This window comes from Epargyreus clarus, unplaced genomic scaffold, assembly GCF_041222505.1.
Source record: "Epargyreus clarus isolate Ecla_fem2 unplaced genomic scaffold, WU_Ecla_fem_2.2 ptg000004l, whole genome shotgun sequence".
NCBI classification, from domain to species: Eukaryota; Metazoa; Arthropoda; class Insecta; order Lepidoptera; family Hesperiidae; genus Epargyreus; species Epargyreus clarus.
This window is the reverse complement of record NW_027332212.1, coordinates 9,180,735-9,196,075: the sequence shown is the minus strand read 5'-3', so window position 1 is coordinate 9,196,075 and position 15,341 is coordinate 9,180,735. Positions and strand designations below refer to the sequence as shown.

Here is a 15,341-nt window from a genome sequence, read left to right as displayed (position 1 = left end):
GCGTTTATTTTAAAATTGCACGCAAATAAAGAAGAATGGCGCACGTGACCTGTGATCTTATCTCTTTACAAACTACCGAATTATTTAGCGTATTGTAAACCCTTTTACACTTTAACTCTGACACATTGGCATTAATATCGTAATATAAAAATATCGCAGACGATTTTAAATTGAGCAACACGAATATAGTCGATTGTTTCTTGTACAGTTTAGTTTTAAGGAAATAATTGATACAGATTTCATATTGGTCACAGTATTTGAAGTTATGAAAGATGGTTCTGGGTAGTTTGAGGTGGTGATAGACCCTTGGAATACCGAATGCACCATAAAAAAACACTGCTAGTAACAACGCTAAGTGCTGCTGTTTTGTTTATATTTATAAGATTATAGTAAGGAAAAGCCCTTACCACCTTCAAATTAAACTTCTCCTATTAAAATCATCCAGAGTATCAACGCATTTGTAGCCGACCTAATTACAGTTGTAAATAAGCGGGTAATACTTATGTATATGAATAGAAGTCCTTAGTCGTTAATTATTTTTTAGGCTGCCCAAAGGTCTGTGTAATTCCAGCAGTAGGATTTCAAAAACAGTGTGGCAATACTACAAAGCCATGACCCAATGCTGGTTTATCGGGTTTATTCAGCTACTTTCAAATGCGTAGATATTCCAGCGTAAATCTTTCTTACGCAAACTAAAAGAGAAATCTCGAATACACCTAGGTAATTACGCGGGCATGTATTCCGAACAAAATAAAGCACGATTTAGGTGAGTCCTAATGAGCTAACCTATCACTATTCCGACTTTCACACATATAATTGCTTCGCAGAAAGCTCGTGACACGGCATCCTTGGCCTAGCAATTACCAGGGCCGGATTTAGAGGTCTAGAGGCCTTGGGGCAACAAAGGAGTGGAGGCCCTCTAACCCCAAATTATTTTCCGAATAAAATGAACAATTTTTTCAGTTGAGTTTTTCAATAAATATTTTATTGAGAAACGTAGATTCTTCTAGTATTCATGTTTGTACAAAGTACTGTAGATAAAGATAAAACAGCGAAAAAAAAATATCAAAGGAAAAGATATTTTTTTTACTAGTTTACTAGTCGGTATTAAAAAAAAATCCGACGTCTCTATTGTCCCCTCTTTTGCCACTTTGGCCACGGGGCTGCCGCCGCGGTTGCCCCTTAAATCCGGCCCTGGCAATTACGTTTATATTTTATTAAGGGCGTATTTTAGCACGACGGGAATAAATAAAATATGCTTCGTGGCGGGCTATTGCCTCTCTAACGCCGATAGTGGGTTCAATACACGGTGCGGCGGCTGCGCGTGCGCCTAACGAACGAGATGCGCACGCTTCGATAAAGCCTGCATTTCAATAGTGAATGCCATGCTTATTGCGACACCAACCATAGACATGTAAATAAATATCGACTCGCAATAAGTATTGTGTTAGGTTACAGGAGCCAGGACAGGAACAATAGGGATAAAGAGAGCTTTGCCCTGACAGTGAGTTATTGCTATTCTTCTATTCGTCATGTTTATGTCCATACGTAGTCAGTCGAAGTTTATTCAGACGTTTTGGATTGTGTTTACTGGGAAAATGGTCTTATAGCTTTAAACTTGGACGTGCATAGATAGTTATCATATATTAGATTCTTATATATTGTTATATATCTTGGTATAGAAACACATGTATCCAATCATATAAATGTCGCTATCAGACCAGAGTACTGAAGAAGACTTCAGTACTCTGGTCTGTACAACGCGTACTAGAGTATAAATAGTGCCTATAGTCTGTTCAAAGTAAATCCTGACATATTTATATGTTGTTTAAAAAATCAAAGATATGATAATGTAATGTTCAATTTAAGAAATGATGTATATCGATAGAAAACCGTAGATGATTGCAGCTTAAAATGTCTTTGGCCATGAGCCAGCGAAAATGTGGTGCATGTGGGTTACATACGCCATCATAGTGTGCCAAAAGTAAATTATTTTTCAAAATGAAGTACTAAAAGATGAACACACACCTGCACAAAAATGACGCCGAAAAGCAGTATGTTATTAGAAGCGGTCGATTACTGATCTCCGCAAAATAGATACTTAAAAGGCGATTTGCAGATTTAAGACATTTATTACTGGCACTAAATTCAGCTTCGGTGTGCAATAACAATTACTGAACCCTCTCATTACTGAACTATTGCGGTAATCTTTGCATCCTTTAGTCTTCTAACAATATACAGGGTTAGTTTGCAAAGAACAGAAAGGAAACCACAAAATATACAATTATCTTTTTCTGTCCACCAATTGGCTAGTTGTGGGAACAAGTTATAATCAGCTACAGGAAATCATTTTATGCATCATCACACTCATCGATGTTTTTGTCTTCGAATATTTTTATGATTTCTGTTTTTTCAACCCATTAAGTGTTTTACTAAGGCTGGTAAATAGGCAAGGCTTTATTTATACTTAGATTAGAAATATTTCGGAGATAAGATTTCGGAGAAAGATTTCGGACAAGCAAACCAATCCGAGTTCTTCTCACTTAGTTACCATCGTCAACGCACTGCTAAGCACGGGTCTTTTCTCAGAGTTAGGGAGGGTTTAGGCCATAGGTCATACCGAGCGAGCCACTTGCGAATGGTAAGATCTGTCGTATTTGTTATCGCTTATAGACGTTCATAACCAACAGGGACCATTTAACATTACATAAGAATCGTTTTATAGTACTTCGAAGTCAGTAATTAAATGAATCGCGAAGTAGTAATCAAGTAAAATCAATAAAGGGATATATATCAGTGTATCCACTATTTGTCTTTACGTCTTAATCGGGGATAAATAAATTAAACTTGACATTAAAGACTAAATTACAGCTAGCAGTGGTAATCAAAAAGTACGTTAATTATGGGCTATCTACAGCCAGACCACCTACACAAACAGCCTCTGGCAAAACGCAAATTTGTAGCGAGTTTTAGGACGTCCCAATATGTACAGCTCTTGGGGTATTCGTATTGTCACGCGGGTTTAAGCCCGCGCATTTCTCAGCAACATGCGTGAAATAACCAACTATAATCTCTTGTCGACCCGCGTGCGTGTTGCGTCACAGGATAAGCGTCTATAACACGATACAATACGAATGGGATACGTGCGAACAAAATCCGCAAACCCGCGTGACAGAAATTAATTACCTAAAATTATTTTACTTCGCTCTTCCACAAATACCTTTGCTTATATAATTGCTTACCGAACAATTATATATTGTGGGTTTACTATTGCTATTTTCTTTAATTCTAATCGTAAACGTAACTAGCTTTATTTAAAAATTCTCCAACTTTTTATCCAAATTCCGTAAAGTAACATTTTTTCCTAAGATCTGTCCTGTTTTTTTATTCATTTCTGGCAACACTACTTGTACCTACTACCAGCAATTATACCGCACAGGAGCTTCACGACTTATCAAATTAATACTCCCGATGTAATCTGGAGCTATTGAAAAAGCGTTTAAGCCTTGATGTGTTTATTAAATTGTCTGGAGATATTTACGAGGTAAGAGACATCTACTATTAATCGGCTACGTATATTGTGTTCGACAATGTAAACACACAATAAAATTACATGAGAAACAATTGTCGGAATTTGTGAATGCATGCCGTGCTGCTTGATGTTGTTATTGACGTTAGACTAATAACCAAATAAACAAATAACATTAAACATTAAACATTAGGTAACATTTAATGTATTTACAAAGGAATAAAAGTTCTTATATAAAAAAAAATAAAAATAAAATAAATAAAATAAAAAATTAAAAAAAAATAACCAGATAGACTGAGAAACTTAGAGAACTTTGGTTATTTTATACTAGCTGTGCCTTGCGGTTTCAACCGCATTTTAAAAATGTCTCTGTGTTGAGGTCGCAGTTACGCTAATTACAGCATACTTCGCAACAGTATACTTTTCCAAGGTATGGCTTATTAAATGCAAAAAGATTTTAACATATCTGATATTTTCTATGTTTCAAACGTTTAAACGAACTATCTGTTTTCTTTTATAATATTTGTATGGAGTATAAATATCATTGCATAAGCTACCATATCGTACGTAGGATGCAGGTACCCAAAATCGATATAAAAAAGAAAATGCGCATGCGCATGTGTCAAATATGGTGACAATGGCGACAGTCGGTTACAGACATGCCCACACAACTGGCAGGTTCTTTTGTAAATCCATCTCAGGTTTTTGTTCGATAACCATTTATAGAAAAGATAGTTGCTGAATACAACAATAAAAGAATGAGGTCCTAAAATAGACGGAATAGAATAAATTACGGACCATGTTTTTATGTTACACGCGTGTAACTATTTATAAACTTTTATTACACCGTTTATTAATACCTATATATATATAGTTGTATCCCGGATTAATATTTAATTTACTAACTAAACCCATTTAATCCATACAACGACATCATAAATGTAATTAATATAAAGTTCAACGAACTACCCAATAAAAAATCTTGTAATTACTAAGTAACTACTACTTAAACCAAATTTCTAATTTTATGGAATATATTATTTGCATGACTTGGCGGCGGCATTTCCTTGACCCCAGATAACTCATTAATTTTGTTTTCTGTAGGATACTAATCAATATTCGCGAACCCTGGGATAAATCAAGATTTCTTAATAAGTTCTCTAGCATGTTTTAACAACAATAGGCCAACAAATACAGGTCTGTGAATAGGTCATTCGTCATAGCCAGAACATGTTACCACCCAACTGCGGGCTACATTGTCACACGTTTTATATGTACTCGCTACACACGCGTGTCCCGGTGGCAGTTATACTCCCAAAGTCAACCTACTACCTAATTGTTCGGGAAATAAGAATAAATAATTTAATTGGTGAATATAAGCTGCAACAATTCAAGATAACTAATTAGTTAATTACATTTCAACATTTTGTGCCAAAAATGATAAAGTTTCATTCTCATATTCTTAAATCCATTACTTCTCAAGTGATGCATAACGTGTATGACACAACTCATTTGTTTAAGGGATAGAATCCTTAACTCTCGACACTGATTTGCCACTACGCTTGCGCTTCTGCAAAAAGAAAACGCTTCAATGTTTATATTTAGATTTCCTGTACCTACGTGTTTCTCATTATATCTATATAGGCATCTACGAGCAGGTTAGAGATATAATTTTCCCACGATGCATAAATAGAAAAATACTACTGCAGGCAAGTACGAACAGCATACGAGTATATTAACAACTTAGCTGAACAAGTTCTACCAGAGTGGTTAGTAATCAGTTCAATATACAAAGCTTATGATAATAAAATTTATCTGACTATAAGTCTATCAAAGACGCCGATAAAAGAGTGGTTTAGCGATGTTTATGTTGTTGTAATAAAGAGCCTTTTAACGACTTAGAAAATAACATCCCACAACCAGATCGAAAGGAGAAGTTTATTACTTATAAAATAGTTTTGAGATAATGGCCAGCTTTTAGAATTTCTGCTAGGCTCTACTAGACTGTAAATTTGAAGTTAAATATAAACAAAACTTAAATTTCATAATCTTAACGTAAGAGACCTTTTATAGCTTCATTCGATCAAAAGATAATCCGATAGAATAGAAACGTTGAATAACATATCAATTTAATTCATATGTATTTCATTTATCGGGATTCAATCACAGTTTCCTTTTTTATTGATGAAGGGGGAATCTTCAAAAGGTATCCAATGGCGTGGGACGTAGGTATCCTGGTAGCGAGTCCGAAGAGACTAATCTACTATGATGACAACGAGACTAATATGTAGGTCTGAATAGTTTAGTAAACGGAGTAATTATTTAAGAATTCATAGTCTAACCTAAGATGGTAATTCGTACTCATATAAAATAGCTATTCATAGTTAAGTTAGGCAAAGGATGTATACACGTTACAGAAGCGATATTCATATCTAAAACGCGAAGACGACAGAAAATAATATTTTTCACGATTTCTTTTTCTATTATATTTAACTGACAAAGAAAACTATAGACAACCATTAAATGTGCCAAAACTCTCTTTAATGCGCCGACATAAACGTTTATCTAACTAAAGGAGGTCTAAAGCAAACGGGAGGTCCATACTTTGTTGAACATACAGGTGACGGGCAGCACAAAAGGAACAAAACCCTTTAGCTGACGGCCAAGAAAATTGTTTTAAGATGGCCTGTTAGATCCTGGCTAATATGAAATAACTTACTGTAAAATAACCTTCAATATCGAGTTACTGTGTGTGTTCTATTAGAAAAACTTAGGGCGGCAGAATATAAAGTATATTAAAGGTCCAATTTGTACAAAGTAAAATAATGTAGAGTTCGTACTGATTTAATTCTAAATTTCAAGAACCTTCCACGCCGATCGTAGTTACAAAAAAGAGACATAGAATCATAAGTGACATAAAGTAAAAAATAATACTACTTATGTTAAGTATGTTTTAAGAGTGGTCCGAAAGAAAAAGAGCCTGAATGATGCTTAAAAACTGTCTAGTAAAGGATTTGTTTTCAAATGGCCCGTAAATCTCGTAAAATATACTATACCATGTTTAGGGTATTAAAACGAAATCATACATCTAATTAGGTTCCAACATATATAATAAGTCCTTACAATCAGCTTTACTTAAAGGATGTTTATCGCAAATAAAATAAATATACCTGAACCAACGCGTAAACGTTTAGTAATGACTAACATTTGAGTTTTCTGATCCCTTTATTCAGATAAAGAATCAAGTTTAGTTATCAGAGTTAGAGATATATCAGATTAACCACGACGTGTTAAGTAAGCCTATTATGTAAATGAGACGTCCGTGGAAACAGCTTCGTCTTGAGCATCAGCCTGGCCCAATAATTACAGTGCAACCCGTTCATAATCGATCTTACGCAATTAAACAAACTGCCAGGTAACACGTCTACTCGTCTTGCCCATAAAATTTCTTGTTCCGTGTGAGATTGCTACAACTTTTTACAAAACAAGTCATGTTTAGAAGTACATTCACGTCGTGCAAAAGAAGAGTCACGAGCGAAAACTGGTATAGAAAACTAGACTTCCACGTCCGCAAGCGTTTAGAACGATTAGCCGGGAGGGACGCATTGTTGATACGCTATCAGCTGATCCGCGGCAGTCCGCCATGGTAGCGCGCTCGGAACGCATGCGCCCCGCGCTCATCCGCGACACCACGGCCTCACCACGCCGTCGACGAACCCCATAGCGTACCAACATATGTTTTCAAAAACTCAAATGCATTGAACAGTAGCCGCGATGCCGTGTTCCGCAAGGAAGTTTGTCCGCGTGACAAAGTTTTTGTTGGCGGGAGTGACAGTATTTTGCGTGAGCTGGATTGCTTGTGTCAATGAATGGCATCCTGAGGTGCGTTGGAGTGACCGCAGACCGATGGGAGGGTTGTCTACCATGAAGACGATCGTAGCGTACTCGGAGGGAAAGCAGGCAGAAATGGACCGTCCATACCCAGTCGCCTGCAACCGCCTGCCAGCTTTTCCCGACGTCCCCTATATTGTTAGCATACTTTTATATTACTTTAAACATAATATTAATAATAACACTAAAAGCGTATAATTATAAAAACTATTATAGAATTCATTTTTTTTAATAATAATAAACCATATTTTTTAATTTATTTTTTTCGTAGTATGTCAACAAAAGAACAATTTAATTATTCATTCATCATAAAATACAAATATAAAATAAAACATGACAATATCTTAATTTTAAAATATTTAAAATACATAACTTACCTAATCTGCCCATATACCGGTTATAAAAATATATCTGCGAATCTCAACTAAAATCCAGAAATATTTAAATACCATAAAATACCTCACATAAACATAGATTTACATACAAATTACCTTTGATAATAGATAAAACGACAGAGGTTAAATTGTAAAGAGTTGGCGGTCATATGTAGATGAGAAGTCCCAGCAAATCATGATTGGCGAAATTACCAATTCCATCCGTAACCAATGGCTAATTTATGGGAATCTTCGAACTTTCCGACGTATATCGCAGTATGAAGATCTCCAGTCGTAAGGTTATTGATTTCCTCATGTTTTGTGAAAGTAACCATTACCATAAAACAGAAAATAATAGTTTTCGTACAGCATATATGATGATAAACCTACTAAAAGATTTTTTTTTAAATTAAACGTTTGGAAAATATTTATTATAACAAAAGTGAACACCTTGTGTAAAAAAATAGCATATTTCATTCAAATTGCATATTGCATTATTAGACAATTGGACATGCTCAATGATAATAAACGGAATTTTACGATGCTTGTTGTCAAGAAAATAAGATGTACAAACCATAGTCGAGTATAGAAGTTTACAACCTATAAATTTATCGTAATCGATTGTAATAAAATCGTTTCGAAACGAATAACGAGTAATTAACTTTCCCACGATTGAAGTGCTTGTAATATTTAAAACGCAACAGCATAACATACAAAGATAAGAATACCTACTAAAATATTTAAGATTATCAGTATCAATACGCCATATGAATTTTTATGCTTATTATTGTAATTTAATTTACCCTTCATGGTTCTACTTCTGCCTTATAATGGAAGTGTTAATACATGGCGCAATTTCTGTAATAAGATAGAGACACGCCAGACGTTCAAAATTAATTCTCAGAGGAAGCATTCTGTAATCGACACCCGATAGATCCTAATCTTATTAGAAGACTGCAGATATCATCTTCTCTTTCATACTTGTCATCAACAAGGTAACAGTTTTTACCCAAATGTGGAGAGTAATGTTTTCGAGCGTTTATTTCTTATTCATCGACATGCCCTAAAGCCAAAGACTTGACGGATTTTGATATATGAAGTGTTATTGGAGTCGTCTAAATTGTAGGAGTGAGATAGGCTATGTTTTAGGCAGGTGTTTTTTTTTTATGTGTTTCTATAATTTTGTGTTGTAAAGGAAACTATCTTTACAGCTTCTAAGGCCTCGTAAGGTACGTGAAGACGCGGGTTAACGCTATGAATGTAACAATATTCTACTAAAATCCTCCCTTAGTTACGTAATCGATGTAGCGGTTGTACTTCCGCATACGAACCCTGCACGACTTGCACAATTCTAATCTTATCTTTATAGTAACTTTAATTATTAATTCAATTTTAGTACATTTTGTACATTTATCTTTTGCTAATTTTCAAACATTTTTATTTTTAAGTCATTTTTGTGTCGAAAAAAATATATTTATGCCATAAAACTAAAAAGTTCAGTATGATTATAGTGCAAACTTTATCGCAAACAAACTAGGTAAGGGACCGACATCGAATAAAAGAAAATACAATTGATAGGCACATAACACAATATTGTGTGGTTGTTGTATATATTGTGTGGTAAAGTTGAACCTTAAATGCGGTAGTTCGATTCACACTTAGTCGGTTTTATTACCAATTCGCACATGGGCAGTGCGGTAGCATATGGCCTCAACACCTTTCAACAGACAAGAAACGAGACCCCAGCAGTGGGACAGTAATGAATGGACGACAGTTTTATTAACTACATAATTCTGCGTGTAACCGTACGTTATTATTCAGCTTAGACATGAAGTGTTAAATAATTAGAAATTAAACGAACTTACCTAAGTGAAGTTCCATTTCAATTGTACGAACTGCATAGTCTCGAAATGATAATGTTGACTTGTAGTACACCGCCAGTCGCCAGCCTTGTGTCACGTATATTCAGAGCTAAAAACCTCGAATTCAAATAATTTAAAACAATATCCAACCTACTTATAGCGCCCCCTACTGGTAAATGTCATTAAGTTTAGAGATCCTGGGGTCAAGATGTAAGTTCATTAGCTCGATTATTTTACAACATAGATGATATTATGGGTAATACTTATCGTATATAAGTATGGGTGGGTGGGTTATAATATCATTTCGAGACTATGCAGTTCGTACAATTGAAATGGAACTTCACTTAGGTAAGTTCGTTTAATTTCTAATTGTACTTCACTGCATAGTCTCTTCAATGATAATGTTGACTTGTAGATGTTTAGAGATTTGTAAAATAACGAGCGTATTAAACAAAATACAAAAACATTTAAATCCTACTATTTTTAAAATTCCTAATTTAATATATCTATTTAAATATTAATTACAGTTATCAAGTATACGTTTGATGTAACATCTCTACTACAAAATTGAACTTAGATCTGATCCATTCAGCTATCCTTCTAAGAGGGTCTTAACTGACACTCATATGTTTAGACGTCAGCGTAGCAGCGTGGTAACGCGTGCTCTCTAATGGTATGTATTGTAAAAAATGATATAACAATGCCATCATCTTCCGTGGTTGATAAAATCTAGAAACTGTCGTCTGGAAGGTCACTGTATTATAAGATTACATAAAAGAAATAAACTTATTCTTGCAATTCTCAAGTGTTACTAGGCCTATCTAGGTAATTTTATTAAGGATGTGCTGGACAAATACTATGATTACTATGAAATAATTGTAATACTAGATTGTTTGAACACTGGTTATAGTAAGGTTTAAATTAATGTGGCAATTTAATATACAATATCTTCCGACAAGCAATTTGGTTAATATACAATAATGTTATTATTATGTTTATGTATACTTTTTAGAAGTCTCGACTCAGATGTAGGCGAATCGGTAGTAATAATGGCATTCACGGGCTTACACCAAGTGAACGTCATAATATATACGATATCTATTGTTTTTATATATTACTTATATATATATATATATTACTCATATATTATTATTGTTTTTTTTTTTCTTTTTACTATATGAGTAATTACAATAACCAAAAAAAGTAAATAGTATTTTTTCTTCATCTCCACTAAATAATATATAATATTTTACACTTAACTCGCTAAAAATATTTATACATCAGATGTAACTATCCCAAGTAATAGCATACTTGGGATATGGAGGATAGAAAACCTAAATATGCATTTTAAGAACAAAAATAATTCTAGATATATATATATCAAAATGAAAAGAATATTGTAACCAGTCTACAGATAGATCTAGTTATTTACACTGTTTAGGCCAAAATATTATAAGCACCAGCATCACGTTTTCATTATTGCGTCTAACATTGCTTGTAGAGCAACAAAATCTTGAGATTCGTGTACAGAAACGAAACGCTCCTCGAGGAAGCGAGTAACATACAGGGTAAAGCGTTGACGAAAAACAAATGGATCTAGTTTTTTTTTTTTTTTCTTTTTTTAAATTCATATGAGACCCAAAATGCAACCCTTCCAAAATGAAAGGTTTTTTTTTTTTTTTTTAATACTATTTTTTAGGACTGTCTGGACCTACTACCAGATACTACCACAAACTCCCCAACCGTTCAGAGATAATCTTTAACAACAATTATTTTATTAGAAATAAAATGAATATTTCCATTTAAATAGTATAACCTTAGTCATGACATGTAAGTCATACTTCTTGTAGGTTTCCTAGTAAATAAATCTATTTAAAAACCTTCAAAGTGTTAATTCGCAATGTATAATCTTGATTTAGTGATAGCAAATTCATTCTGAAATTATTGAATGTATTAGGGAAATAAAAACATTTTTTGGGTATTCAATAAATCCAATATGTGCCTTGATATTACGGTTAAATGTGGGTATTAAACACCATGCTGTTTCTATATGAAATAACTGTGGAGTTGCCTACACGTATTAGGGTTTCACCGTGTTGAAGATGATTATTGAAAAAATATCTTTAAGCACAAGTAATGCTGCATTTAACTTTAAATAGTTGATCGGATTTGTTATTTAAATCAAATAACAAAAATACCGAGAATAATGACCATATGTTACATAACTGATTGTGTCCCGATAATAAAAATAATATGACAACTACCACCTGTAATTATATCTATCTGTAAGAGGGATAGTATTTTGATAAACATTATTAAAATTGTTATATATATATACCTATCTTTGCATTTATTATAATTTTTATTTTTTAATATTATTATTATATATATTTTTTTATTTTTTTTTCTTTATATTTCACCCTTGTGTTGATTTTTAATCTTTTATCTAATGGTAAAGCAATTTGATTTTTTATTTATTTATTGCTTGTATAATACAATGAACAACCTTAACAGTTGTATTATTTCCAATTATCAAACTATCTTTTAAGTAACCAATAAATCCTAAAGAATGATATAGCTTATTCTGTCTATGATCCTAAATTACTAAGTGTTGTTATTGTTCCTTGTCCATTATTATGACATTTCAAATAGGAACTATGTTATATAAATATATAACTGACACACTGTCCCTAGATCTTAATCAGTTATGTATGGTCTTGTATCTTTTAAAAGGTTAGTAAAAACATAAATATAGTGTTCTGCTCAAACCAAAGGAAAGAACTTGAAATGCATAGAATTTCCATTTAACCATAGACATGTAAACACTGTTTAAGGTAATCATGAATTAGTATCCAAATATGCATTCTTGAAAACAATAGTAAGTAGTGAGTGGAATGCCAGGCTTTATTTAAAGCTCAAGATTAAGACCAAGATATTCAATATAAACCAACATCACCATCATCAGGTGTTGGTAAAGTAAAAATATTGTAAAAAATTGGTTAAGAGTAAACAATATGTTACCACTGATGTGAGTAGTCTTTCTACACACATACAGAGTATATTTTGAAAAAATCTTCATTCCTTGAGAATAATGAGTTTAAGTGTTTATACAGATAGACTCTTAAAGCTAACCACTTGCAAAGCTTGGGTCAATAGTTATTTGTTACAACTGGTCTTTAAAATTATAATTATAATCGACCACATTATTAACCACTCACCTAAAAATCTGTTGTGATTGAAGATTTATTCCAAAGGAAACTTCGATCAAGCCTTTCTGTGATACAGGTATTTGTGCATGAGGCTTGTTGTAAGTCAGATAATGACCCTATTTGGTATGAGTATCTCAAACTTTTGGATGAAGTTTATCATAGGATGAAGTGTAAATATCTTCGTTATATTTGTTATTATAAAATATTGTACTATATATATATGAATTGAACAATCATTGTTTCTTAAACCATTTTGCCGATCATTTGTTCCAGTACTTGTACTATGAAATTTCTTCTTATTATTTATTATACATAATAAATGACCAGCACCAGTAATAAGATAATTGATAGCAAATTATCTTTATAAAGGCAAATAATTTAAAATTATTAAGAAACAATCATGTCAAATGCTCGAGAGCAGTAAGCATTCGCCTGATGTGGCATGGCTTTTGACTCTTTACAGCTACAATAGTAACTGCGACTTGTGCAACTTTTAAAGTCTAATCATGTGTTATCCGTCCCACAGTTTCCTAGAGGTTCCTAGAGGTCCAGTTCTTCCTTTAAACTATTTTTTCCTTTAGTCTATCTATCACCATCTAGATAGATAGATAGTTCCTTTAGTAAATTACTCTTTAATATGCTGATTTACCTGGATACCAAATTCTTATGAATGGTTAAACCAATTTTAGGTTCTTCTAGAGTATTACAAAAGGATATAAATTGTCATCTCTATATCCTGTATCATGTACATTATTAATCTGAATGATTCTTCAATAAAATGTTCATTCATTAAAATCATTACACCCAATCGATGGTAATAGTTGTGTCTATCTACTGATTATTAGTATTTTGTTATATAGGTTATTTACCCGATGTGAAGGACATAATACCCTATTAAAATGGGTGAATATCCGTTGTATCCGTCTACTTAATAGTAGTATCTTGTTATAGTTGTTATATAGGTAAATATGCAATATGTAAGGGTCCCTTATTTGAACGGATGAATATCCATTAGGTATATTCTACTCAATAGTAGATTATTTTATGTGACTAAATACTCAATATAAACAGGTTAGTACCCATGAACGGGGCTAAATAGCACCCTATTTCTTGTAATGTAGGTAAATATCCAACATGTAAGGGTCATAACCTTATTTGAACGGGTGAATACCCATTAGGTATATTCTACTCAATAGTAGATTCTTTTATGTGAGTAAATACTCAGTATAAACGGGTTAGTACCCATGCACGGGGCTAAATAGCACCCTATTTCTATGTTCATAGCTTTATATAAGCGAGATTTATATAAGGATTTAAATAAGCGAGATCACCTAAATAGGTGACAAGCTTAGTTAATGAACATAAGACGTCAAATTCCTTGCTACAGAACAATATGGTAATCTAAAAATCCTTTGCTTGGAAAAATATATATGTAAAAATTTACCTTGTCATTCCTCATTAATATATAAGATTATCATCTTATCTTTAATAAATGAAAATAATACATTTTCAATTTGCGACGGCATTCGTAATGGCCGCCTAGTACAAGTCTTCAGAATAATTTCGTCAAATTTCTTTATTTTCCATTGTAACTTTTCTGCACAATATATTACACCTACGTCTTTTATAAATTATTAATTGAAATATTTGTTATAAATTAATATTTTTTACTATAAATTACTTATTTTATTTCTTATTTTGAAAAATCATAAATGTACACAGGCTGCACGAAAAACGATAATGACATTTACCAGTAGGGGGCGCTATAAGTAGGTTGGATATTGTTTTAAATTATTTGAATTCGAGGTTTTTAGCTCTGAATATACGTGACACAAGGCTGGCGACTGGCGGTGTACTACAAGTCAACATTATCATTGAAGAGACTATGCAGTGAAGTACAATTATACCTATGGCGCTCCTTGCCTGTAAAATCGATTTATATGCCGTGACGGCAAACGGTATGAAGCTTCTTATCCCGTCGCTCTATGCCACGTATTATCGTCTATACTATGTTGTCTACTGCGATGAAATCACAATAACTTATGTCACACACACACAAATATATTATTTTAAAATACCGTGTTGCTTTTCCATGTGTGTGTACATGAAAAATTTTTTTTTTTTTTATAATATAAGAGTAGCAGACGAGCATGCAGTCCACCTGATGGTAAGTGGCGACTGCCGCCCATGGACATCTGTAATCAACCCCAGATAGGATTAGATATTCCAACCTGAGGTCGGCCACAGATGCGCCGCTACCCCTGAGGACTAAGCTGGAACGCCTCGGAAAAGTTTGTCTCCCTTACCACACCCTTCAAACCGGAACACAGCAGCGCTTAACACTGCTGTTATTAGGTAGAAATAGGTGTGGCGGTGGTGCCGCCGGAGTCGAACCACAAAGGGTTCTACCACCTTCAAAATTTCTTCAATGTTATTTTTATTTTAAGTACCTCATGATTATTTATTGGTTTTCTTT

The 15,341-nt window shown here is 33.4% G+C and overlaps 1 protein-coding gene across 1 annotated transcript in view; it reads left to right on the top strand.

Moving 5' to 3' along the window:
* Nucleotides 1-7,159: 7,159 nt before the first annotated feature.
* LOC140757134 (uncharacterized) overlaps nt 7,160-15,341 on the top strand; it is a 28,394-nt gene continuing 20,212 nt past the window's right edge. Inside the window, exon 1 of the mRNA XM_073092670.1 lies at nt 7,160-7,558. Coding sequence (XP_072948771.1) covers nt 7,304-7,558 — 255 coding nt within the window. The 5' untranslated portion in view covers nt 7,160-7,303. The remainder of the gene's footprint in view (nt 7,559-15,341) is intronic.